The 26,644-nt window shown below is 51.7% G+C and overlaps 1 protein-coding gene across 1 annotated transcript; it reads left to right on the plus strand.

Annotated features, from left to right (window-relative positions):
* Nucleotides 1-5,003: 5,003 nt before the first annotated feature.
* SEC16B (SEC16 homolog B, endoplasmic reticulum export factor) lies at nucleotides 5,004-26,516 on the plus strand. Its single transcript, XM_029087426.1, has 25 exons — nucleotides 5,004-5,254; nucleotides 6,340-6,446; nucleotides 6,975-7,080; nucleotides 7,190-7,304; nucleotides 8,029-8,158; nucleotides 8,495-8,652; nucleotides 9,534-9,595; nucleotides 11,296-11,431; nucleotides 11,985-12,215; nucleotides 12,733-12,830; nucleotides 13,498-13,579; nucleotides 13,682-13,799; nucleotides 14,356-14,467; nucleotides 14,696-14,801; nucleotides 15,351-15,491; nucleotides 19,026-19,139; nucleotides 20,561-20,621; nucleotides 22,770-23,021; nucleotides 23,575-23,645; nucleotides 23,966-24,112; nucleotides 24,302-24,409; nucleotides 25,726-25,807; nucleotides 25,917-26,041; nucleotides 26,106-26,174; nucleotides 26,448-26,516. Exons 1-25 carry the CDS (start codon nucleotides 5,004-5,006, stop codon nucleotides 26,514-26,516), a joined length of 3,051 nt encoding a protein of 1,016 aa, XP_028943259.1.
* The last annotated feature ends 128 nt before the right edge of the window (nucleotides 26,517-26,644 follow it).

Below are 26,644 nucleotides of genomic sequence, written 5' to 3' on the forward strand. Positions count from 1 at the left end.
TCACAGATTTTTGGGGCTTGCTTTGTAACAGGAGCTCATGCAGGAGCCTGGAGTTATCTTTCCATCACAGCCAGGCTGGGGACTTGTACAGCACTCTGTACAGACATGCTTTAATTTTCAAAAAGAATAGGTTTTTGCAGTCTTATTTCTTCACTGGATATGATATGGGGTGTAAAATGCTTTTTCTTAATTTGCTGCATGCCTCTGGAATGCAATTAATATTCTTGCCTGGGTCTCAAAAAATTAATAGGCATGTCTGGATGTTGTTGAATGCGACTGTGTGTGTGGTGGGAGGGATGGCTCAGTCCCTCAAAACTGGAAACAACTTAATGTGGGGAAGAAAGGTGCCAAAGGAAGGAAAGTTAAGTGCCCCAGCTGGCTCTGGGGAACTGTTGTGCAGTGGTGTCACTCTGGCTGGATCCAATCCACACGATGGTGCTAATGCAGCGGCTGCAGGTGGGAGCAGATGTATCTCAGCTGCTTTGGGAGCCACCACCTTCCTCTCACTGGTCTGATGTCCCTGGCTGGGCAAGGCCCCAGATGTCACCCCCACCTGCAGCAGGGGCTCTTACCATTCCTCCCCTGTAAGCCTGGCAGGAGGGATCAAGCTAATTAGTTAATTAGCTGCTATTGAGGATGAGGGCTCTCCCCATGCTGGTGCAAGTGCTCAGCCTGCCTGGGAACCTGAGCTCCTGGGTTTCCTGGGTGGTTTTAGTTTTCTTGGTCTGTGTGTGACATATCCATACTCTGTTGTATGTCCTAAATGCTGGCAGCATGTTCAGGGCTGGTGTTTTCCCTCTAAAGAATATTTAAGATGAGTTTTCACATTTTATGTAGCTCATTTACTACTTGCATTTACTTCTGCCACGCAAGTGTGATGAGAGACGAGCTGGTTTCATTTTTTTCTCTTGACTGTAGCCAACCCTTTCAAACTCTCCTGTGCTGTGACATGATGCTTAAGACATCTCCAAAAGTGTGTGTGTGTATATATATATATCTCACATTTCTAGTGGGCATAAGCTTGGAGATGAACAAAGCTTCCTATTAATACCATTTAAAAAAAATCACCAGCTTATCTCAGAACCAATTAGAAACAACATAAATCACCCAAAAAATAGCTTCAGGTACTGAAGCCACCTGGATTTCTCCTCTTAGGTTACAAAGATTTCTGATGAGGTTTGGCTAATCATTCTTCCCTGTTGGGTTTGGTGTGGGGGGACTGGCCTGAGTGTCTGGGGCTGGCTGTGAGCAGAGCCCCAGCGTACTATGCAAACACCCGGAGGGCGTGAAGAAAAATGTTTTCCACCTCATCTTGTTACTGTGACAACAGCAATGAAACCTTTTAAAGTGGAAAAATATGATTTTTATTTTTAAAGAGATATTGCTGTCCCTTCAGCTCTGACAAATGCTATCCATGGTGTGTGCTACCTGCTTCCCAGTGGTCTGGTACGCTCGTTGGCAGCCCTATGGTGCAGAGCTTGGGTTTCCAAGAAAACTATGAATCCTTTTAAAACAGAAATTTCTTGCGATGTAGTTAAAGGGTTACCCTTTTCCTTCTCAGTTTTTAGCCCATCTGGTCCTTTTATCTCTGTTTTCTCTTCCTTCACTTTTCATTTCCCAGCTCCTTCCCCAGCTCTCTCCTCTTCCAATGCACTTCCCTCTTTTTTCCTTTAAATTGATGTTCTCCAGCTGTCCACTTTCAGCCACTTTTGCTCAAAGCTTGATGTTGCTGGTAGTGTTTTGTGCTTCTCCTTCCCTAGCATGAACCAGTACAGAGTTTCCACTCATCTCAAACACAACCATCACAAGTTGCAGCTGCTTTTATACAAGTCAAGCTCCCAAATCCTCCTCACAACCCAAATCCCCCAGGTCTGGCTGGCAACAGTAGCCTGAGAAGCTGGAGCTGCTCTCAGCCTCTTCATGTGATGCTGGTTGAACCCTTGCAGGTTCCCAGTACAAATTGATGTTTGCTAGAAAACAGGTTGGAAACATCCAGCAGTCACCTCTTGGCTAGAAACCTAAAATTATCAGCCAGCAGCCAAGTGGAAGGACGATATATATATATTTATATTTTAAAAACTGGGATCCTCATGGTGTCTAGGAATCCTTTCTAATTTTCTCAGGAGACCTGACCTGTCCATAACTGACCTTTTACTTTGTTCAAAGGCTCCCAGAGTTCTGAAGGGCAGCTGTGAAATGGATAGGAGATATATGATCTCATTCTGCCGAAGCAGCTTGGCAGCAGGAAGACAGCACTTCCCTGATTCGCGTTTCTCCCAGTCTGCTCTCAGTGCTCGGATATTTTTTTATTTGAAACCTCGAATTCTACAGAGACCAAGTGCATATTTCTTAGGATCACCAGGGAAAATTTCTTTCTTTCCCAGTAGGGAAGAAATTTCAAGCTCTGAAGCCTCTAATATATGTAGTCTTCCAACATTATTAAAGTAGAGCTTTGCCTGACAGTGCCACCGCGATGCAATGAATAAGATCCCGCCTGCAAATTCCAAATCAATCAGTCTTGTGGTATCATGGTGCAGGGAATTTGGAGGAAATTTCTCAGGGAAAGCCAGGACTGTGAGGGTGGGGGGAAAAAAAAGAGGAAAAAAAACAAAACAAAACAGGAAAAAAAGCTATTTTTCTGCTGGTCATCCCATGTTGTTCTGTGCTGCCCTCAGACTGAAAACCAGCTGCTGGCACTTGGCAAATGGAGACTTTGGGGTTAGGAAACCATGTGTGGTTCCCTGGCGAAGGGGAGAAGATGGCACATGGCTAGGCTGCTGGGTGGGAGACACTAGCTCTCGTATCTGGCTTTTACTGTCATTTTCTATGATGCCATTTGCCTTAATTTACTCCTTTTTTGGTTTTTAAGGAGCCCAGGAGAGTTTGAGAGGATCTCCAGGCAGGAATCTCTGGTTGCTTATAGAGAAGGGCTGTTATTACACAATAAGGACTGAGATGAGGCAGTGCTGGGGTGGACCCCAGCTGCATCCTACCCAAGTTCTGCCCTGGGTGGTGGCTGGTGGGATGGATGCTATTTGCTTGAGCTGTGCATAGGTCTGAATTAAACCAACAGCTCAGCCAGCAGGTTTTATTTATTATTATTTAGGAAGTGCGAGGAGGTATAGAGGAGGATACTTATCTCATGGTGTTAAAAAAAGAACCCACAGGGGATATATCTGGCTTTTTTTTGAGCTCAGAGGGCTACATGCTCCATCTCCAGGAGGTTGTAGTGAGGTGGGGATCTGTCTCTTGTCCCAGGTAATGAGTGATAGAATGAGAGGAAATGGCCTCAAGTTGCACCAGAGGAGGTTTAGATTGGATCTGAGGAAAAACTTCTTCACCCAAAGGTTGGTCAAGCATTGGAACAGGCTGCCCAGGGAGGTGTTGGAGTCACCTTCCCTGGTGGAATTTAAGATGGGCAGACGAGGTGCTCAGGGACATGGTTTAGAGGTGGAATTGGTAGCTTTGGGTTTATTGGACTCAATGATCTTAAAGGTCTTTTCCAGCCACTGCAGTTCTGTGATCTCTTGGGTGAGAGAAGGCAGAGGGATGGGGAAGGTGACCCTGAGGGATGCAAACAGTAGTGAAAACAGCTCCCTGGGAGGTGAGTGAGCGGCTGAGGGAGTTGGTTGGGGCGGAGAGGCGGGGGCTGCCCTTTGCCCCCCACGGCGGCCGGCAGCCCATGTGGCAGTGGACTTTGACAGCGGTGCCCAGGGAGCGGAAGAAGGGCCGTGGTGGCCTCTGAGCAGGTGTGTGTGGGGGGTGGATGGTGGTGGGAACCCCTGGATGAAAATTAGGGGGATCATCAGTGGGATTGAAATGATGAGTACCTGGATGCTTGTGCCCAGGATTTAGGGCAAGGATTTAACTCTGATTCTAAAAGGGACACAAACTGAGCTGTCTCTGTTCAGACCCAAGTGTCTCTTCCTCCAGCCCTGAAATTACCCCCAACTACCTTAAACTTTGAGTGTGAGAGAGGTGAGGAGTGGTTCAGACAGCATCTGGCCATCTGCCCACCTCAGGGAGGTTTGTGAGCCTTTGTAGGGACAGTTTGGGTACTGATGCTGCAAAAGGAGATGTGAGGGGGCTTGAGGGTGGCTTCCCCCACTGGCATCTGGGGCTTCACCCATGCGTTGTCCTGGGCTCTTCTTTCTGTGTGACTGTTATCAGTAAATCTGATGTCTGCTTGAACTTGTTCTGCTGGAGCTGAACAGGAGGAAATCCCTGTTCCCACCCCATCTCATAGCTCACGTGAGCAAAGCTCCATTTCTCCCTGTCCCTAGGGGGCTTGAGGGTGGCTTCCCCCACTGGCATTTGGGGCTTCACCCATGCGTTGCCCTGGGCTCTTCTTTCTGTGTGACTGTTATCAGTAAATCTGATGTCTGCTTGAACTTGTTCTGCTGGAGCTGAACAGGAGGAAATCCCTGTTCCCACCCCATCTCATAGCTCACGTGAGCAAAGCTCCATTTCTCCCTGTCCCTACTCATTTCTTTGAGAATAACTCTCCTTGTCCTCCTCGTACCTTTGCTGATATCTCTTCCCCTACCACGTATAAAAAGGGGTTCCACCACCGTGTCACAGAGGTAAAGCTGATTCCTCACCTGCTTGGGGGGGCTGTGAGTGGTGGTGCTTGTAGGGCTGGCTGGGGATGCAGGAGGATGCTCCCTGGATGCTGCCTCTTGATGCGGGGAGAGCTAGATGCCTCTTGCTTTCAAGAATGGACCATTTCATCCTGGAGTTTTAAGAGAAGCTTCAAGTTCAGGCAAATGAGGAGGTGGTGTTTCCTTGCCTCTGGGCATTTTGGAAAGGATGGTGGGTTTCTAGCAGGCTTCTTAAAGCAAAGAGGTAACAACAGGCTTCACGGGGGGGATTTGAGGGGGGTGAAAGGCCGCTGATCGAACACACTGTGACTGATCTCATTGCTTGCAGGCCACTAAAGCTATTTGAGACTTAATCCCCCCTCCCACCCCAAAACCAGAGAGGTTCTTGTTGACAAGCCTGTGATGGACCCCTGGGCCCCTGCCTGGCTGCCCCAGCCATGGGAGAGGCCAGCAGCCCGGGGGCTGTGGGGTGAAGCACACCATGGTCCCCCACCACCACCCAGGCGGCAGCTCCTCCGTGCAGGACACCCACCTCGACCTGGATCCTGGGATGGAAGCCACCTCCCAGGCCACCACCCCTGGTGGGACACACGCAGACCCCCTTCCTGGGCTGAGCACTACGACAGCAGCCACCCCAATGGGCTGTACCCCAGGTGAGAGCTGAGCCCCCTCCTCCTAAACCCTTTTAAAATAAGATTTGACCACCTCACCACTCTCCTGGGCTTGTGACACAGGTGCTACCATTGTCATGGCATGGGCAAAGTGGTGAGTGGCCACCAGTTGCAGGCTCAGAGCAGATGATTTCCTGAGGTCCCTCCAAACCCCTCCAGTTCTGTGATTAGGTGATGTCCAGCTATTAAAGCAGCCGGTGACTTCTCTATTTAAGGCTGCGCAGCAGTTGTGGCTCCGATTTCTTCTTACAGCTGTGACTTCAGTGGTTGCCATTTTACAGGCTTTATTTTGCTCCCAAGGTGTGTTCTTCTGGAAGGTTTGATGAAGTGTGGTTCTTTTTTACCAAGTGCAAGGTGTACAATAAAAATACCAAAGCTAATAGAGGAGCAAAAGGGAGCTTGCAAGCTCAGCTGCTGAAACAGCGGAAGGTGGAAGGGTAAAATGTGAGCTGGAGGATGGTCCTGGTGCTGAGAAAGAGCTTTGAGGAAATTTGGGTTGAATTCCCTGAGTTATTGCTCTCTGAGTTACGAGGCAGGGGTTTGTGGTGAGGTTGTGTCATGGTCACACTGGGAAGGGGGGTGTCGCATGGGGCTGACCAAATTGCTGTGGAAATTGAGAAGGGTTGAAGTGTGTGAGTGCTGGGTGGGCAGCTCAGGCTGGGACTGGGCTCCAGCGCAGCAGGAGACCTGAGACATCAGCTCCAGAGCTTGGCAGATAACGTGCTTTTAGGGGACATCTCCTAAAATGTAAGTCAAAGTTGCTCCCGATGACAAGTCCACACCAAGGAGCTGAAATTTGGCATCTCCTGAAACTGCATTGCACAGTTTTCTCATAGATGGGGATGGGAAAGTACCCAAACCTTCTGCTCCTTCCAGATGTGATGCTGGACCAGTTTCTGGCCCTGCTGCTGAGCAGACCATCTGGGCATGGGGACCTGAATTTGTTTCCATCACCCTTTCTACATCCAAAGACCTCATCTAGGGCATGAGTCTAACCCTAGATGAGGTCCAGAACCTGCAGCGGTGCCATTTCTTTCTCAGCTGAAGTATGTTGTGTTGTGTTTCAGGCAAGGATATGAAGACCCCCACTGGCAGTACCCAACAGCCAGCTATGGGGATGACTACACCTACCAAAGCCACCAGTGGCAGCCGGTGGCCTGGCAGGATTGCAGAGGTATGGGATTGTCTCTTGGGTTTGGGGCTGGAGGCAACTTGCTTGCAGGAGAATGCAATGCTTTTTCCAGGATGGATTCTTCTCTCAGGGCTTGCACATCTCCAGGGCACTCCTGGGCTGCTGGTGTTTTTCTCCTTGTGCACCATTGCCCTCAGTTTGTATTTGGGAAACGTGAGTGGGAACTAAGAGCACCCAAGGGAATGTTTGGTTGTGATCTCCATGGCTAAAAACCTGTGTCATTGCTGGTTCCAGGCAGAACTTGATGGTGCTGTGTGATCAGGGTGGCCTCGATTTTGCTGTTTGTGGAGTTTCTGTGCTGAAGAAAAGGGAAGGGAGGAAAGAGGGAAGGACATGAGTGTGGTGTTGGTGAATGCATGCAGGGCTTTATCACACCTCCAATGTGTTGGGCTAATTTGGAAGCAAATGGGCTGTGTGTGGCAAATTGCCTGACTCGTTGCTTTTCTTTTGCAACTTCATGATGGCTTGTTGCTCTGGAGGGACAACACTGCATCTTGATTCTCTCTCTAGACCTGAGACAGGGAGAGCCTTACAGCAAGAGTACCAGTTACCAAGACCAGCACTACTACAGAGGTTACCACCCAAACCTGGCCACAACCCCCTCAGGGCAGGACAGGTAAGGGTGGGAATCACCTGGTGCAATGATCAGCTGCAAAATTAGCAGGTTTGTGGTTGGTCCCAAAATCTCTGACCTTCAAGGTGTCTTTTTTTGCTCCTGTGTGCAGGACAAAGACCTATGACTCCTATGAGGAGAGCTACATCTCGGCTGCCAGGAGAGAGTGGGCAGGGGGAGAAACCCTCAGCAGCGATTTGGGGGAGGCTGGTGGCCAGCCCCAAGAGGTAATCTCAGGATGGGCAAAGGTGGAGGACAAAATCTCCTAGAGATTTGGGGAGCAATTTCTGTGTCCCTCCTCCAGCTGGGAAGGAGGCTGAGGAGAAAAGGGCTGCTTGGTTATATTGCACTTAGTGCTTAACTCTCTCTGGGGATTGTTATAGTAAATTATTAGTATTTATGAACTCTCCATCTGCTGGGCTGTTGTTTCCTCAGGTGTGGGGCTATATATTGCTCCCACAGAGGGCCCAGGCTTGGTGGGATGCTCTTCTGCATCCTCCCTTGGTAGCTGAAAGCTGCATGTGTCATTGTCAGCTCTGTCCACCAAGTCCTGGTCCATCACACTTCTGTCCTGCTCGCTGTGTTTGCAAATTAAAAAGAAAATAAATTCAAAGCTGCTGTGGTGGTTTTGCTCCTGGACAAAGGTGGTTTTGGGTTCCCAAGCCCCGTCTGCTGGCTGTGTGGAGGAGTCTGTGTTAGGGCTAGGAGAGCTGTTGGGCTAGACTGGTGTCTGATGTCCATTATTTTAAAAGCTGTTGAGTATGACCAGAGTACCTGCCATGATGAACCTGAAATGCTGAAGGGATGGGAATTGGCTGTGCTGTGCTTCTGCTGAGCACTTTCATGGAGCAGTAGAGCCTGTCCCCCTGCCCTGGGAGCAGAAAAGCAGTGGTGTCCCTCATTTCTCAGCCAGGTTTGTGTTTTCTCCCTCCCTTGCAGCCCTCGGGCCAGCCCAGCCTGCTCCTGCAGTACCGTGAGTCGGGGCTCAGCTCCAGTGGCTACGAGCTCAGCCAATACATCCGTGATGGTGCTGACCACTATGACCCTGCGCTCGCAGGGACCTGGAGCCCAGCACAAGCAGGTGAGGTGTGATGGGGCCTTGACCCCTCTGATAAGGAGGAGGACAAGGAGATAAATGGCTGGTGTTTAGAGATTTGCTGTCTCACAGCTTGGTCCTTTCCTGGAGATGGTTGTGCAAGGCATGACCAGGGGGCTGAGGGTGGGTGCATGGTCTGGTGGCCCTGCCCTGGTAGGTGCAGGAGCTTCCATGCATGCCTTCTGCTTTAGGGGACACGTCTTGCACAGTAGGGTCAGTGGAGGGTTGAAGCTGGGAGGCCAGGTTGGGACCTGGTGATGTCCTCAATAGTGGAGCTGGGTGAGGGGACTCAGACTCCTGGTGGCCTGTGTGTTGTTGCAGGAGGACCCTTGGTGTCCACCCCAGCCCCGGTGGTACCCCTCAAGTTCCCGCTGCCACACACAGCAGTGTGCTTTGGAGCTGGAGGCCAGCTGGTGCTGGTGTGTCCCCAGTGCCCTGCCGATGGGTGGCTGGCTCATGTGGAGCTGCACAGCCTGGAGGTAAGCCCCAGACCACCCTTGGTCCCCTTGCTGGAGTGGATGCTTTTCCCTGAGGGATGCAAACACTGTTAGTCACCAAAACAGCCTCCTTAGGAGCCTTCCTGTCCCCTCCTGCCATCTTTTCTCCAGCCCATGTGGACACTGGAGTCTGCATGGTGCCAGCCTGTGCCTGGGCATTGCTTTCAGCCTTCGGGCCCTGTGTCCCACTCCTTCAGCTCTGTAGCCCTTGTCATCTGTGACCTGCTCACAGTGATACCTTCTGAGAGGGACAGATGTGGTCCACATGTCTCTGAAGGATAATTCTCCAATTAGTGCTCCAATGCAGAGGCCATACCCAGGTGTTTCACAGAATCATGGAATTGCTTGGGTTGGGAAAGACCTTTAAGATCATTGAGTCCAACTGAAAACTTAACACTGCTGAGTCCACCACTAAAGCATGTCCCTCAGCACCACATCTACGTGTCTTTTAAATGAGGGAATCGCCTCCAGGGATGGTGACTCAACCACTTCCCTGGACAGCCTGTGCCAGTACTTGGCAACCTGTGCTCAGGTTGACAACCCATCAAGCATGTCAACCTGACTAGCATGTCCTAGCAGATGGTACCTACCATTGAGGAGCTGCATTCCCATGCTGCTCAGGGGACCAGTCTCCTACTCTGCTTCCCAAAGGAGGCAGATGCCATCGCAACAGGCACTTGTTTCCTGGACCTTAGCATTGGGGTCCATGTGATGGTTTAGGGTCTGTGCTCTGGGGTTACCTTAAGACAGCACAGAGAATGGGTTCACCAGTGCTGTTGGCCAAGGCACTGACTTTTAGCTAGCCCAGCTGGGGCTGGCCTCATTGCTGGAGTCCAGCTGCTGAATTTGCTCTTGTCTTTTAGGTAATCCTTCATGATACAAAAGAACTGGAGGAGCTACAGGCCTTCCCGGGGCCCTTGGCCAGGTATGCTGTACCGGTAGGTCCAGCAGCTGTGAACTGGCTCTGCTGGCATGGCTGGCCTGGGAGCACCTCTCCTTTGGGAGGAGACATGAGTTCAAGGCAGATTTTGGGGTCCCCATGGTTTTGAGACAGCTGAAAAGGCCAAGTCTAGGTTGAGATGGGGAGCCCAGCCCCTTTGCTGCCGTGTGGGTTGGTTTGGACTGTGGGAGATGGTTTTTTGAATATTCACAGGGTGTGGGTTTAGTATGGTTTGCATGTTTGATCTTATTTTGTACTCGTGTCCCAGAAAACCAATTTTTGGGAGATCTCTTTGGATGCCTCAAGCCCTGGGTCAACCTGCAGTTTAGCTTTCCTGAAGGTTTTTGTCCCCTGAAGCTGTTGAGCATGGCAGGGTCAGATTCAATATGTACCTTCATCTGGTGTGAGCCTGGGGCTGGATCATGGTGTATTGCATCAGGTTGGGTCTGTATCATACTGGTTACACCAGCATGTCTTTGAGTAACTCACAACCAAAGCAGGGAGAGAAAAGGAGTGTGCAGAAGGAGGAAAACCATTTGTTGAGTAAAAGAGCAGCCCAGAAGCTGGGTAGAAGACCTGGAAGTTACCACTTGTGCCGAAGGGGACATTGGGAATCTCCATATATGTTAGTGTGAATAAGTCAGGATCAGCATCTCCAACCCCAGTCCTGGCCCCTGGGCTGAGCTTGTCTCATCCATCCTTTCTTTCCAACTGTCTGATGATACATGGACCAGTTAGAACAAGTCCAGAGGAGGCCACGAGGACGATCCGAGGGCTGGAGCAGCTCTGCTGTGAGGACAGGCTGAGAGAGTTGGGGCTGTTCAGCCTGGAGAAGAGAAGGCTCCGGGGAGATCTTATAGCACCTCCCAGTACCTGAAGGGGCTACAAGAAAGCTGGGGAAGGACTTTTCATAAGGGCTACTAATGACAGAACAAGGGGAAATGGGTTTAAGCTGAAAGAGGGGAGGTTTAGATGAGATATTAGGAAGAAGTTCTTCACTGTGAGGGTGCTCAGACACTGGAACAGGTTGCCCAGAGAAGCTGTGGCTGCTCCTCCCTGGAAGTGTTGAAGGCCAGGCTGGATGAGGCTTTGAGCAACCTGGTCTAGTGGAAGGTGTCCCTGCTGCTGGCAGGGGGGTTGGGACTGGATGAGCTTTAAGGTCCCTTCCAGTCCAAACCATTCTATGATTCTATGATTTTCTTGGCCTGCAGCAGTTCTGCCTGCCTTGCACATAGCTTCAAAGTTTCTGCTTCTGTTTCAGACCCAAAGGGTTTATGTGGTCATGAGCATGTCTTTCTCCCTGCACTATGGCAGTTAAATAAAAGATACTGCCAGTAAAGTGCCTGCTCCTGCAGCCTCGTGTGTCCACGGCCCTAACAGCAGCACAGCAAAGCCAAATGGAGCTTCTTTGCAGATGGATGGGTGAAAATATCATCAGCAGGGCAGAGAGAAGGTTTGAGATGCACTCTGCATCCCTGAAACACAGAAATCTGCAGAGAGTCATAATAATTTTTAAAAATTAAGCCTTTTTGAGCTTGGTGTGGCCAATGTGGTATGTGGGCACTGGCACTGGGCATCTTCATCTCTCACTTTGAATTTTTGGCATCCCCATCAGAGAAGCTGAATGATGTCCTAGATGGCTTTGCCTTGGGTTTCTGTTGATGCCTTTTTTTTTTCTGCTGTAGGGAAGATCTGCACAAGGTGGATGTGATGACATTTTGCCAGCAGAAAATAGCCACAAGCTGTGATCTCTCAACACAGAGAGGCAGAGATTCATCTCTTCTCTGGAAACTCCTGGTCCTCCTCTGCCGGCAGAATGGGGTAGGTGTCCTGTGGAAGGGGATGAGCCTTTTGATCTTAGAAGTGAGACAAGTTATATGCCCCTTAGGTGCCTCTTGGTCCAGTTGCTATTTTTGAGGGGGGGATGCATATTAAAAACATCCTATTCCCATAGTGCTGCCCATCAGGTTGATACTGCCTGGATATGTGGAGCAAAACCTTTTCTGTGGTGGCTTTTCAGCCTTGTTAGCTACCAACAACCCAACGCTGTAGCAGCTGTGAAAGGGACTGATGCCACCTTCATTGAGGAGCCAACACTTACACCTAAGAGGGGACTATTCCCCTAACCCAATGAAATACACTCATTCTAGTCCGTGGCTGCTTGCTGGAAGCAGATGAAGGTCTTCAGAGTGAGTGATGTGAAGGTCTTGCTAGTTGTTTTGAATCCTTTGCCCTCCAAATCTGCATGCTGGTGGTCAAGCCTTGTCTTGGTGGGGAGATAGATGTTCTAGGATGAGGATAAGTGTAAGGGTGTCAGACTGGAAGTGCTGTCAGTCTTTGCTCATGGAGCAGCTCCTCCCCTTCCCTTTTGCAGTCCATGGTGGGCTCGGATGTGGCTGAGCTGCTGATGCAAGACTGCAGGTGCCGGGAGAAGTACAAGAGGCAAAACCCTGCGGCAAACCTGATCGGCCTGACGGATGATGAGTGGGTGTCACGTCAGCCAGGGACGCTGGACCTCATCACGGGGGAGGTTCCTCCTGTTGTGGAGACTCAGGCACAGATAGTGGAGAAGTTCACCAAGCTCCTCTACTATGGCAGGAAGAAAGTAAGTGGTGAGCGGGATCCAGAACACATCCAGTCAACAGGGTTGACTATTTTTTTTTTGGCCCCTTTGGCCTCTCCAGGCAGGTTTTAAAGGGAAGAGTGGTCAAGAGGTACCTTGTGGTCATGACATCAACCCCTGAAGTTGTGTTTGTACAACAGGATATACAGCAGTGATTTCCCACCATTGGGAACTGGGATGGGGCCCCAGGTGAAGACAAGGTGCAGAGGCTTTTACCAGCACTGCCCACAGCAGTGGCATTGAGAGCTAACAGGCAGCACAGACCTGGCAATCCAGGAAAGACAATATTGCGATGAAGGTCTCAGTTCTTTTCATTGTTCAAGGTAGAAAGATAAAGGGGCCTTTGTGAACATGGAAGAGTTTTCTGGAGGGTGTTGGTTAAAACCAGAGCAGTTATTGGTGCTCTTCTCTGAGCTGGATGAGCAGAGGGACCCCTGGCAGTGGAGGATGGCAGGGAAGCAGAGTTGGTGCAAACCCTTTTTCTTCACCTTGGCTGCAGGATGCTCTGGTCTGGGCCATGAGAAACCAGCTGTGGGGCCATGCCCTCTTCCTCTCCAGCAAGATGGACCCTCGGACCTACAGTTGGGTGCTCACTGGGTAAGTTGGAGAAGCTAAGCAAGGTATGATGCTCTGTGACTGGCTTTGCCAAGCCCGTTATCCCTTCAGGTGCCCTCAGCCCCAGCACACTGAAAAAAGAGCTTCGATTTCAGCTTAACCCTTTCAGAGGGGGAATCCATCTGGATGGGCCTGAGTCCTCCAGGCTTCCTGATAGACAGGAGAAACCAAGTTGGGACAGGAAAGCAGAAGGAAAGCCATCCCTTGGAGATGTGGGGTGGATTTGTTCTGAGTCTTTGGCTTTGCCCTTGCTGCCCTAGCAAAGGCAGCCATTGAGGTAGGAGGAGCTGAGCCATCTTCACCTTGATCCAGCCTGGTCTGAGCTGCTTGTCACACTTGTATTAATGTTTTCTGGTGGAATTAATGTACTTAGGCTGGAATCAGTTGATCCCTTCAGGGAGAGCAATCAGGAATTTTGTCTTGTGCAACATAATTCCTTTTAAGGAGATTTTATCCAGAGTTATCCTGGAGACATGCCTGCTCTGGAGGTAATGCAGATCATCGGCCTGGTGGGTTGATGATCCTTTCTGCCTTCTCCAGGAAGCCCCTCAGGACACTGCCTTCCTGGGGTATTTAGGATGTGCCCTTGGAGGTGAGTGAGGGTTTGGGGTCCTGGTACAGCAGCCCTGTCTCTGCTGTCTCCTCACAGGTTCACCAGCACTCTGGCCACCAATGACCCCCTGCAAACCCTCTTCCAGCTCATGTCGGGAAGGATCCCTCAGGCAGCACTGGTCTGTGAGCAAGAGGTGTACCTCTGTGCTTTGTCACCTGCCTGTGACACCCATCTTGTGGTCACCATCTCTGCTCACCTTCCTTCTCTCATCTCCCTCCAGTGCTGTGGGGATCCCACATGGGGAGACTGGAGGCCCCATCTGGCTGTGATGTTATCCAACAAGGTTGGAGACATGGAGCTCAACCACCGGGCCATCGTCAGCATGGGAGACACTTTGGGTGAGCTGAGGCCATCGTGAGCAGTTGGGTTCCTGCTGTCTTGTAACAGCTGGGTGGACACCTGCAACATCACCATGCCAACGTCCATGCTGGTGTGGATGGATGTCAGTGCTGAAATGGGGTGTGCACACCTGGAGCCATGGAGCTGTCAGGCTGGAACACATCCTTTAGCTGCTCCTTTGGAGGTGTCTGGAGTGACTGGGCCCAGGAGGGACATGTGTGACTGCAAGGACTGAGACATTCCCAGTGGTGGGGACCCTCAGGGGTTTCATGCTGCTGATGGCACAATGCAGAGGTGTAGCTGGAGCTGGGCCCTCCACAAACTCCTTTGGTCCTACCACTGAACTGAAACCCCTCCTTGGCCTAGAAAGCACCAATTGGGGAAAAACAGACAAAAAACTGGGAGAAGGGAGGGCTCAGGGTCCGAGTGGGCAGGGAGGAAAAGCGGGGTGGTTGGGTTTGGGTTTTCATGTGAGCCTGGGGGCCTCCAAAGCAATTCTGACCATGTGGTGACCTCTCTCAGGACTAAGTGTTTGTCTTTTTTCCTCCCATCCAGCTGGCAGGGGAGCCGTTGAAGCAGCTCATTTCTGCTACCTGATGGCAGATATTCCTTTTGGCTACTTCGGGGTGAAGGCAGATCGCATGGCTCTGCTGGGCAGCAGCCACCGGTGAGGGAGCCCAAGCAGTGCTCTTGCCATGGGGATGTGTCCCACCTTCTCCCCATCCCCAGGATCTCATTTTTATGGAAAAGCAATCCCTGTTTGTGGGGTTTTACTGCTCTTAATGTGAGCTTTGCTTTGCTCTGGGCCTCTCCAGCTGCAGGCTGGCACAGTGGTGGAGCTGTCTAGGGGCAGAGCTCTGCTCCTGCTTACTGAACCTACCCTTCTCCTCTGCAGTCAGGCATTCGCCCAGTTTGCCAGGACAGAGGTCATCCAGCGGATGGAAATCTTTGAGTACTGCCAGCATCTACAACAGCCCAAATCCTTCCTGCTCCCCTTCCAGGTAGCTGAGATCTACAAGCACCTCTGGTGCAGCAGCTCAGACCTGCCCCAAAACGTACATCCATTCCCCTGAAGCCAGGGATTCGGGCTGCTCTACAAGGCTTATCCCCTTGCTGGGCTCTGGGAGCGATGAAGGGTTCCTCCAGGGCAGGACCTTGGGCTGGTTTTGGGGCACGGTGTTTGATGGGTGCTTGCTTAGGTCTGGTTGGCTTCCTGTTCTCTGGGTGATGGGTAGGCTTTTCATATTACAAATAAGCACCTGGCTGCCTTGGGTGCTGCACTAATTGGGTGAATAAACAAAGATGGTGGGTTGGCATGCTCTCCTCATCACCTATCTGCTGGCACGGGGCTGGTCTGGCCTTGTGCCAGCACTGTGGTTTGGGGAGCAAGGCTGTGTAGCCCTATGGGGATGGGTGGGGTGTCCCCAAGTTGTAGGTGACCTCTGGGTGATGGGACTCATCACACTGGGATGATGTACCAGGGCAGAGGGGACCCATGGGCACAAGCATCTCCTTGCTCACCTGTATCTGCTCTACTTCCCTCTCCTGAGGTGTACAAGCTCCTCTACGCCTCTCGCCTGGCTGACCACGGGCTCCCAGCCCAGGCCCTGCAGTACTGCGAGCAAATTGCCACTGTGCTCCTGGGCCAGGATCCAGCCAGCCACCCTGTCCTGGCCCAGCAAGTGATGCAGGTGAGTCTCGTACCCCCTGTCACATCCCAAATTCCTGCCTGTAAAGTTTTCCTGTAGCAGGAAAGAAGGAAACACGACTGAGATTCATTGATCCCCTTGATGGGAATAAAGGTGCAACAGCATGGATCTGTAAATAGACACATTTGTTCAGCACCAGTAGCTAAGCTTAAGGGGATACAGGTGGGTATAGAGTTGGTTATTATCCACCACTTGCATGGGATTCATATGTTATGAGAAAGAAAGGAAAAGAGAGAGAGAAAGAGAGGAGAGGGACAGACAGATATCACCAGCCCTGGTTCCAATGTTGGTCCAGGCAATGGGAGGTTCATAGGTGAGTTGGGTCTGGAATCCTGGTTTGCTGGAGCTTGTGTTCCCCTTTTATTCTTGTCGTTCCTCACGGACTGCCCTGCTGCCACGCTGGCAGTTTTGTTTCAGAGCTCAGAGGGTCTTGCTTCAGGGTTTTTGCATCTTGTGTTTGAGACGTTCCTCAGAAAGGCTCAGGAGATCTCCATCCCCTGCTCCCTTATTGAGTCTTGTCTCCTGTTGTCCCCACCCTTGAGCAAAGAGTCCTTTGTTCCAGGGGATTACAAGTTAGCCATGGTGCTGGGACTACCCGTTCAGATTGCTCTTCCAGTTGGTCTCCTACACCTCTCTGCATCCTTGTCAGCATGTGATACCTGTTTAGGACCTGCTGTGGTGGGAAGCATCCTCAGGGTTCCCCATGGCTGGAGGTACTTGCCATGCTGAGCTCAGCAAACCCAACACCTCCATGGGGTCCTTAATGCTCACAGATTTAGGGTAGAAAACAAAAGAATTGTGTTGACTGCCAAGTAGGAGCAGAGTTATTTGGGAGCACAGGATGTTTTCTATTCTGGAGGGGCTTTTTGGACTTTGAAATGGCACAGACTTAAGGAGTTGAAGTGAGAGTGCTTGACATTTCCCCTCCAGCACATCAGCCCACCACTGCATTTACCTGCCTGGGGCTCTTTTGGGGTGACAATGAACAGAATCCTGTCCCAGCTGGTAGCACTGAGCCCAGATCCTCCACTTCATGAGTGGGGTGCTGGGGCAGGGAGGGGAGACACAAAGTGTCCCAGGTCCCCTGAGCAGGTTGGGCTCTCAGGAGAGGAGATCTGCCCACCCCCTGCACATCCCTGGGGCAGTGCTGGGGCTGCTCAGAGCTTTCCTCCATGGGGAAGAGGACAGAAGCTGCGGTGCTGTGAGATGAGGGGTGTGGGGTGCCTGTCTGAAGCAGGTGCTGTAGAAATAGTCCAAAACTGGGCTGGTGCAGCCTCTCTTCATCCCATCGTTGAAACCTATTTACTGTCTAATAGCCTCTCAGATCTGCTGTTCCGCTGGGGATAATGCTTCTCCTGGGAGAAAACACTTTCATCTGAAAAACTAGTGCATTGGTAGACGCTCTTGTCTTTGATGTTTTAGACTATGTTACAAATTATGATACACATTAGTGTTTGATTAAGACTTCCCCTCTTTTGAAGCTGGGGACGATATACAACCAGGTGCTGGTTCATTAATATTGGATCAAAGTGCACATTAGCTTTTGGATTAAACATTCCCCCCGTTTAGGAGTAATCATGCTTATAATTTCCTCTTTCCTGCAATTGATTTAGGAGGAACACGTGTGTGTTTGTAAAAAGATGGGATGGTGGGTCTGTTGGCAGCACAGGCTCCCGGTTGGGTGCTGGGTTACTCTGCTCTCCATGGCTGACCCATGTCCTGAGCCAGGCTCCAGCCTCATGGGTTGTGTCTTGTTGTTACTTCCTGGAGGTGGGAAGTGTGTTTTGTACTGGTTTAGACTTTATTTTTAAAAACTTTGTGAATAGAAAGAAATGGCTGATGGGGACAGGTGCTGGGAGGATGGCTGAGCTGCAAAGTCACCTCTGGAAGGGTTTTAGTGGTCCTTGATGTGACAGCCTCGTAGCAAAGCATAGAAGATAAATGAGTGTGAAGAAGCTGAGAGGGAGCTTCATAAATCCCCAAGGAGTTGGTCGATAAAAGAAAATTCAGTAGACTCACGTGGAGAGTGGTGCTTTGGGTGTCATCTCCCCTCATCCAACTTCCTTAAAACTGGACCCTTGTCTAAGCAATTTCTCCAGATTGGGCTTTAGCTCTGTAGGGAGCTTTTCATTGCACCCCAGGTTGGTGGGATGGGTCACCCTAGAAGAGCCTCTTGCTCTGTTGATGGTAGCTGGAGCTCCATGTGATGGAGATGGCTGCAGCCAGGGCAGCACAGACCCCTCTCTCGCAGGAGAAATTAAACACGCAGCAGCAATACTGCAGAGAGGGACCTGGGGGAGATAATGGAGCATGGAAAAAATACCGAGCAGCGACTGATAACAGGATGCTGTTACAAACAAAAATAAAAATCCAATGTTATAGTGTTATTCTGGGCTGTGAGAACAAGAACAGCATGTGTGAGACAAAGGGGTGATAATCCCCCCCATGCTCGGGTCTGGGGGGTCTTGGCTGGGGCACTGTGCTATGTTTGGGATGCTGTGCTCGGAGCCAGGGCCAAACTGGTGCAAGTGTAGAAGAGAAGAGCAGGGGTGATAAGAGATCGAGGGGAAAATGACCTCTGAAGAAGACCTTGGGGTTATTTTTCCAGGCAAGATATGCTGGAGGAGGATGGGGTACAGGGGATGAGTCCTCCAGCACGCAGGAGGCTGCTTTTAGGGGCTGGTGCCTGACTGTCCCCACAGCTTCTGTGGGAGCAGGAATTGAGAGGCTTCAGTTTGCAGATTTCACTTTGATATTAAGGAAAAACTCTCGAGCTCTAAGGGCATTAAGCATCAGGACAAGTCTGGGAGGCTGTGAAATCTTCTCCTTGGAGATTTGCAAGTGCAAATCCGATAAACACAAGCTGCATGGGCTGGCGTGGGCATGTGGGATTTTCTTGAGTGCTGGCAGATGGATCAGGTAACCTCAGAGGGTCCCTCCCAGCCTGGTGCTTGTTTTCTGTGTGGTTATTAGTGATGGTAATGCTTGTCACAAAGCCAGGTGAGGAGATGGCCAGCTGAGTCCTCAGCTCAAACCCTATGGGCTCCCATCCATCCTCCTGGGTCAGGTACAGGGTTGGGGCACAGCCCTGGGAGCTGGGCTGTTTCCAGGGCTCCTGGTGGGGTGTCCTGCAAACCTGCTGATGCCTTGAGCTGGCTGTCAAGTGGGATTAAAGGTGCTTGTTTACCTCAGAGGAGAAAAAGATGGTAATAGTTACTTGCCTCTCTGATGTGAAGAGCATCTTGGACATGGGTACTTTGACATCTCTGGAGATAACCCTGCTGGGAGGCTCTCTGTGGGGCATGAGACAGGTCAGTACCTCTCCAGCAATGCAGGAGAGGGAATAAATCTTGCACAAGAGGCTGGTGCTGCTCTTACACCCACATTATGAAGAAGCACAGCTCTGGTGCTGTTTTCCCCCGATCTGATGTGCCCAGCCACGTGCAATTGCTGTGAGGGTTGGTCTCTTCCCCATGGAGCTGTGTGATGAGTCCCGTTGCCCTCCTGGCTCCGCAGCTAGCCGAGCGGCTGAAGCTCTCCGACCCGCTGCTCCTGGAGATGCCAGAGCAGGACCAGACACTAGAGCCCGACTGGCTGGTAGAGCTCCGAGCCCGCTGCCGGGAGTGGGAGGTAAGGTGGAGCGGGGATGCTGGGGTTGGTCTGCAGGGAGGATTCTCCTCCTCTGCCCTGAATCCGAGGGGATGGGTATGGAGTTTTGAAGGCTGCTGTTACCTGGTGTGGTGGCTTTGCTTGGCTGGCAGCCAAACACAGCTGCTCGCTCACTGCCCCTCCTCAGGGGACAGAACTGGGGGGATAAGGGTAAGGAGATTTGTAGGCTGAAATAAGAGCAATTTCAGTAAAAAAACCCTTAAAATAATAATATCAAAATGATAATATAACATGCAAATGAGTGACACCCAGTGCCATTGCTCACCACCTGCTGACCAAGCCTGGCCTGTGCCCAGATAACGATCCCAGAGGAGCAACAATCCCGAAACCACAATCCCAGAAGAGTGAGAGCCCGAGCAAGGGAACTCCCACAAGAGCCCCTCGTTAATACAATGAACATGAAGTGGTAGGAAATGGAATAGGCTGTTGGCATATCCAAATGCCAATTTAGCTTATTAATCTAAATATTCCTCACCCCCTTAGATCTTGCACTTGCAGACTGACAAAACACAAAGTCCTTCACTTCCAGTGACAACTGAAAACATCGATATGTTATCAGTGTGCTTCTCATAACAAATCCCAGCTGAAACCAAACCCCAGCGCTGTTCTAGCTACTAAGAAGAAACCCAGAATCACAGGGGTTGGAAGGGATCTCAGGAGATCATGTCTCTCTGATCATGTCAACCAAGCTCTGTCCCAGCTAAAAACCAGGACACCTGGATGCCTTTCCCCTTGGCTGTGAGCTTGGAGATGTGGTCTCTGCTGTGGGACCTGCAGCTTCAGTGGGATCGGGGGACTGGCAGTGCCTGAGGGTGTGAGCAGTGAGGGCTTACAGAGCTTCATGTGGGCAAAATGCTCCTTGTCTTGGCTCAAGGAGGGCAGCCAGGGGCTGGTGGGTGAGTGAAGATCTCTTTCTGCAGTGAGTATATTGCAGAGGACACTGGTGTACCATCATCTTGCACATATGTGCTTTCAGGTCCTTTAACTGTGGTCTGGTCCTTGGGTTAATGCTCCTTGTTCAGGTTTCATGTCTATTTTGTTTTTGTGCCCTTTTCTTTCTCCAGTTTCCTGTCCTGCTCACTCTCAGCAGAACCATGGTGCTGCAGCCCCTTTCACTTGCTGGGACACAGCTGTGACCATGCTGGTACAGGTCTCACCTGTAACCTGGGCTCCTGCAATCCCTGGGAGAATCATAGAATAGTTTGGGTTGGAAGGGACCTTAAAGATCATCTAGTTCCAACCCCCCTGCCATCAGCAGGGACAGCCCAGACCCACCAGTCTCATGCTTTGCTTCATGTTGGCTTTGTGCTTTCCTTAATCTTTGCCCTGTGCCATCCCTTTTTTCCATGTTTTACCACATTTTTCCCTCTGTCTCCTTGTAGGTGGAAGATAACCTACCTCTGGAGGTCGCACCCACTCAGCCAGGGCTCTCATCGACAGCAGGTAAAGACAACAAAGCAGCAGGTTGCGATGGCTGCAGTGAGCTTCTCTGCACGTGGAGTTGTGGTGCCATGGGCTGGGAGGCAGCTCCCTGCTCCCCAGAGTGTTCCTCAGCAGACACTTCTCGCTCCTTACATCCCACCAGAGCTCAAAATGTTGCTCCAGCCTGGATGCATCCCTCTGGTGTGGGGCTGACAAGGATGGGCTGCAAACTGAGGGGTTGATGCTCGTGTCCTCCATACAATGTCTGAGTAATTGAGCCTAATTACTGCACCCTCGGGAGTCCCCGTGGGTGCTGTGGGAGAAGGGAGGCTGGAGATGGATGGCTGGATGAAGCACGTGTCTCTGGCCAACCCTCGAGGGAGAGAGCCCTGTTCCCAGGCAGTCCTCTGAGGATGCAAATTGGAGCTGAACTAAGGGGATTTCACACTTGCAGAGCGAAAGATTCAGGAAGGAGCTCATCCCTCTGCGTGCCAGGCTCCAGCACGCTGGCTGGTCAAGCCCTGGTGTGTCCCCTCCCCTGCTGCCTCTTTTGCCCCTTTGCTTTGCTTCTCGGTGACCCCAAGAGTCCCCTCCAGTGACAGTCCACCCAGAGGGTCAAGAGACATCAAGGTGAGGCTGTCAAGGGAAGGATGGGAGAGCTTTCCTTTCCTAGCTGGGCAGCGTGTCCATCGGGATGTCCCATCGAGGAGAAGGCAGGGGCTGGTGACCCCTTGGTGTTGCTTCACAGCCACCTCCACCCACAGGACACCCTGGCACAGCCCGCTGCTCCTCAGATCTAGCTTTCTGCTGGGGACACTGGCACCGATGGGTGGAGAGTAAAGGCTGGTGCACACAGGATAAAACATGACAAACTCCTCCAAGCTCTGTCCTCTTATCAGCTTTCCCTGCTGCTGCCAAATTCCTCATTGAAGAGCTCTTCCAGGCAGTGAAAAAAGAATCATCAATCCTGATTGCCTTCTGCTGTCAGAGCTAAGGCTATGATCATCCTTCCCTGGAAAAAAGTCGCAGGTATGATGGGATGGCTTCTCCAAGCAGCTAGGTCTGCTCCATGTGGTTCTCTGCAGCTTGCTTTCCCAATGTTTGGCCCTTTTCTTCATCGAGAAGGCCATCCACAGTCACCATCTGAGGGACTCACATGCAGAGAAAGCTGGCTTGGTGCTGAATTCATTCATCTTGGAAAGACAAAGCCTGTATCAAGGTGCCAAGCTGAGATCCATGTGGTTGCAGCAATCTCCCTCACCATCCTCACAGCCTGGGCTGTCCTCCCTGACTTTTTCCAGCTGAGTTTGCTGGGCAGACTGGAGCTGAGCATCCATCCTCCTCCCTATGGATCTCAAGTATCTCTAGGCTGTGTGGGAGCAGCTCATGAGTGCAAAGCCAACCCTGAGCAGGCTGGAGGTAAAGCAAATAATCTCCAAGAGGTGCCATAGTTTGTCCCCAGGCTCAGACCCACGGGGTCTGGCTCCTGCCTGGCCATGTCCCATGGTGATGGGAAAGAAAATTCCCAGTACCCGGAGGCTGCAGAGCTGGTACAAGCAGGACATGCAGGTGGGACCAACAGCAACATGCTGCCTACCTCGTGACTGACATCAGACAGAGCAGTGTATGTGTTAAATAAAACAAAGCCCACTTGCTCAACCTGCCTTTCAAACACAAAAAGAAGACAACCCTGAATAAATCTGCCTAAAGCAAGAAACTCATCTGTGGGTGCTCCTGTGGAGCAGGAAAAAAAATGGTGAATTTTCTTTCCTGCTTGAGGTGTGCAGCAGGCGTGGAAGAAGAGGCTGTGGAGGTCCTGGGCTCCTTTGAACTGCTGGGCACACGCTGCTCCTCCTTGGGCTCTTTGCTTCCACAGCCTTCCTCTTCCGAGTTTGTTTGCAAGCTCAGGCACGTTCCCGGGAGGTTTCCCTCCTGTCTTTCACAATCCACCATCCTTGAAGCCTCTGAAAGGTCCCCTGCCATGCCGTGCCCTACCTCCTCCCTTGCCTGGTCCCCAGGGTCCCTCCTCACCCCTCTGGCTCCTGCTGATGTATAATGGAAAAGGAGAATTCTGTGCAACAGCCGGATGAAATGATCAACACCAGAGTGAACTCCTGAGGAGCAGATGTATATATATATTATATATATATATTTTTTTATTTTGTGCAGATGGAGAGCCTGGCCATGAGCTTTCACAGAGTGAAGGCTCCCAGTATAACCAGTGGTACCAGCCCACACCACCCAAGGGACCCAGCTCCCATGAGGACGTGTCTCTCCAGTCCCTGGCACCTGCTCAGGTGGCAGCATCACCGATGCTCGGCGTTCGGCAAGAGCTGCAGCCCCCTGTGCTCAGCCCAGGGATGGCCACCCCTCCAGGAGGGGTTTCTGCTGAGTCCCCTCCACAGGTGGTGCCACCAGCAGGTAAAAGCTCCAGCCTTGTTTCTCTGCAAAAATGCCCGTCCCCAGTGAGTAGCTGTGGGATGGGGTGTCCCTTGGGGAAGTGTGATCCCCTACGGCATGTCTGTCACTTCAAACACTGCTCCCCACCAGCGCTGCCATCACCCAGCACCTTGTTTCCCTCCACCCTTGCCCAGACATGGAGCCACACTTGCCCCGGCACCATGTGTGCAAACTGTGTCCACCAGCGCTGGCTGCCCCAGACAGGTGGGTCTTCATTTTTGGAAGACCTTGCGCAAAGCAGCAAGGGAGGGCAGCCATGGGTTGGTGGTGGTGCTGCTGGATGGGAAACCAGCTTCACCTCGAGCTTAGTGCAAGGCAAGTTCTTAAGATGGACCAGTGCAGCCTCATGGCTTAGTCCATCCCTGGTCTGCAATGGTCTTCTGCTTCTCTTAGGGGCACATCTGGGCCACACAGCCTTGCTCTGGGGTGGGATGATAGAAGCACTGAAAATACCTCTGATAGATGTGGCAGGAGCTCCTCAGGGTTTGACTGTGTCTTTCCCTTTGCTCCACAGGAGAAACTGGAGAGCCCTGGGACACCCCACTGTCCCCTGGGGGGGTGCAGGCATCCCTCGCAGCAGAGCAGGTGAGTCAGGACACCAGCCCATGGGACTTGCTGGCTCATCCTTAATTTGCACGGAAACCTCCCATCATGGTGCCAGCCATCTCCTTGGGGATGGAACAGGTTGGGGTAGACCTCTCCAGCCTCCTACCTCTGGGCCCGTGGGCTGCTCACTGCACCCCACTGTGGGTCCTGTCCCTCCCCACCTGCTGTGTGAGGAACATGGGGGTCCCTGGGAATGTTATCTGGGAAGCCTGGCATGGAGGAGTCCCGGGGACGCTCTGATTGTGCTTGAGGTGGCTCCTCTGGGAACACCAAGTGGCAGATCCTGTCTCCAATGCCAGGAGGAGTTAAAGGCAAGGGCTCGGACCATCTCAGAGAGCTCCACTGTCTCCTTGGAAGGTCGGCTGTCATCTTCCTCAGAGAGTACAGCTGAAGACACGGCCGATGAGCCGGCATCAGAAGAGGTGGTGAAGCCAGGTGAAGATAAGGTGAGCATACCAGAGCTGATGTGAACCCTCGTGCTCTGAGCTTGACTGTCCCCAGTGCCCACTGTGCCTGCCTTGCCCTGGGCAAAACGGTTCCTGCTCTGGCTGGCATGGGTGGGAGGCATCTGGGTGGCTGTGGCATCCTCCCCTTCTCACCTATTTCTGTTGACTCTGATGACCTCCATTTCCCAGAGCTCTGGATTCAGGTGGTTTGGCTGGTTTCGGTCAAAGCCCACCAAGGAAACAGCTTCTAAAGCTGCGTCTGAGATGGACCCAGACTCCCCCACACCAGGACCACAGGTAGGGGATGAAAGGCTGTCCTGTCTCCAGGTGACACCTACAGTTACAGCCATGGGGACAGGTGACACACCTCCCCCTTCACCCCTATTTGTCCCTCTGTCCTGATGCAGGTGGCTGGGCCATGCTGTTGCACAGCTCTTCTTGGCCATAGCCACTCTGTGTGGTGACAGGATCAGACACGGAATCCTTTTAGCCTGGAAGTGAATCCTTGATTAATAATAATTGTAAATTTATAAAGCTGCTTTGATCCTGGAGATCTTCCAAGCACTTGACAAACTCTGTGGAGATCTCTTGCCCTCCACTGGAGCAGAAAGCAGCTGGGAGCAGCACTGCTTGGGCAGGTTCTAGGAGCTGAAGGGAAGGAAAAGCTCTTTAATTGGAGCACAGTAGAGGCGGGGGGAAGCAGCCATGGATGGGTGGTTATCCTGGTCCTGGCTGAGTCCTCAGGGTGTCACATCCCTGACTGCAGGCTGATGGTGGGCTTGGAGGCAGATGTTGGAGTGAGATCCTCCCCTGGAAGTTTCCTCCTGGTTGAGAATGACCTACAGTCCAAGAGCAGGGGATTTGGGGATATTCTTCCAACACTAGCAGGAGATGAGGAACAGAGGGGGACCCATGGACCCTGGTGGCCCCCTACCCTGTACACAGGCTTGGTGTCCAGCCTCCTGCCTAATGCTGAGCTCTCTGGGTGGTTTAGCATTGTGACAGGGATTGCTTGCCCTGAGCCTGTAGCTCCTCCTTAGCTCAGGTGCCTGTAGCTCTTGGGGTGCCTCTCCAACAGGATGGGTGCAAAGCCGTACCCCTAAAGTGTGGTGTGGTATCTGGTGCAGAGGTGTCTCAGGGTGCAAGGAGCTTCTGCTCTAAATAGGTGGATGTGCTGGGGAAGGGTCTGGAGCACAAGTGTGCTGAGTTCCCTTGTGGCTGAGGGAACTGGGGTTGTTGAGCCTGGAGAAAAGGAGGCTGAGGGGAGACCTTCTGGCTCTGTCCAAGTCCCTTGGAGGAGGGTGGAGAGAGGTGGGGGTGGGTCTGTTCAACCAAGGACCAAGGGACAGGACAAGAGGAAATGGGCTCCAGTTGTGGCCAGGGCAGTTGAGATGGGATGTGAGGAAGAATTTCTTTGCTGAAAGGGTTCTGAGGCATTGGAAGGGGTTGCCCAGGGCAGTGGTGGAGTCCCCATCCCTGGAGGGATTGAAGAGTCGTGTAGACACAGTGCTGAGGGACATGGGTTAGTTGGGGACTTGTCAGTGTTGGGTTCATGGTTGGACTCGATGAGCTTAAAGGGCTTTTCTAATCTGTGTGATTCTATATGGTTTCAGGAACAGATGTCACCATCCACACCTGCCACTCCTCTCATAGCTGGGACAAGCCCTTTGGCTCAACCTCCATCCAGAAACCCTGGTAAATGCTGTGTAGGTTCCCCTGCCCCTCTCTGTGCCAGCCTTTTAGAAGCTGTTCCTCTTAAGTTGTTTTGGGGTTTTGGGGGTTTTTTTTTGGTTGCATGCACCAGGAGGAATGCAAAGTGAAAATACCTTTCCTGTTACTCCAGTGTCCATTGAGATGAAAGGCTCATGGGATGCAGATGGTGGGGAGTCAGGAGGAGAGAAGGTGAGGAGAGGAGGGAGGTGTATTTATGTGATGGGGGGTGTGTCTGAAATTAGAGGTGACTGTTAAGTTTCTCTCCCTTCACTCCTTCCAGACCGGCTCCCATGAATCTCCCCCACCGGTGGGGACAGTCCCACTCTTCAACCCTGTCCAGGTCTCTCAGGTGAGACCATCTTTTGGTGGTATTGCTGGATAGGGCTGGGGGTGGCTTCTGGCTTTTGGGGTGATGCCAGATTGCCTGTCATCTACCATGGGCAGGGGGATTTAGGAGATATCAACCTCAAGGATTTTGATGTTTATAAGAAAATAAATTGGAGGAGGAGGGACGGAGGAGGGAAATGGGGGGTGGGGGGGTGTGTATGGCTGTATTTTGAGGTCACTGGGTCCATATTTTGGGGTACAACCCTCCCTTACACCATCTTTTTCTGCTTCCCAGTTGGCTGCTGCCTCTCGAACCAACCAACCCAAGTTGCTTTCCCAGCGTCGTTATCCCAACCTGCTGTGAGCAGAGACAGGGATGGGGTAGAAATCAACTGTTTTGTGGAAAGTTTTTAATCAAAATGGTGTTTGTGGTTATTTTTGAAGGGGGTGGCACAAAACTCTCCCACCTGTTTTGTGGGTGCCGGGGAGGTT

Source organism: Antrostomus carolinensis, unplaced genomic scaffold (assembly GCF_000700745.2).
Source record: "Antrostomus carolinensis isolate BGI_N321 unplaced genomic scaffold, ASM70074v2 scaffold10071, whole genome shotgun sequence".
In the NCBI taxonomy this organism is placed as follows: Eukaryota; Metazoa; Chordata; class Aves; order Caprimulgiformes; family Caprimulgidae; genus Antrostomus; species Antrostomus carolinensis.

Coding starts and splice junctions, on each gene's coding strand:
- SEC16B (XM_029087426.1), top strand. CDS start 5,004: ATGGACCCCTGGGCCCCTGCCTGGCTGCCCCAGCCATGGGAGAGGCCA. Junction 14,468..14,695: donor CTGCTGGGCAGCAGCCACCG/GTGAGGGAGCCC, acceptor TCTCCTCTGCAG/TCAGGCATTCGCCCAGTTTG. Junction 14,802..15,350: donor CCTTCCTGCTCCCCTTCCAG/GTAGCTGAGATC, acceptor CCCTCTCCTGAG/GTGTACAAGCTCCTCTACGC.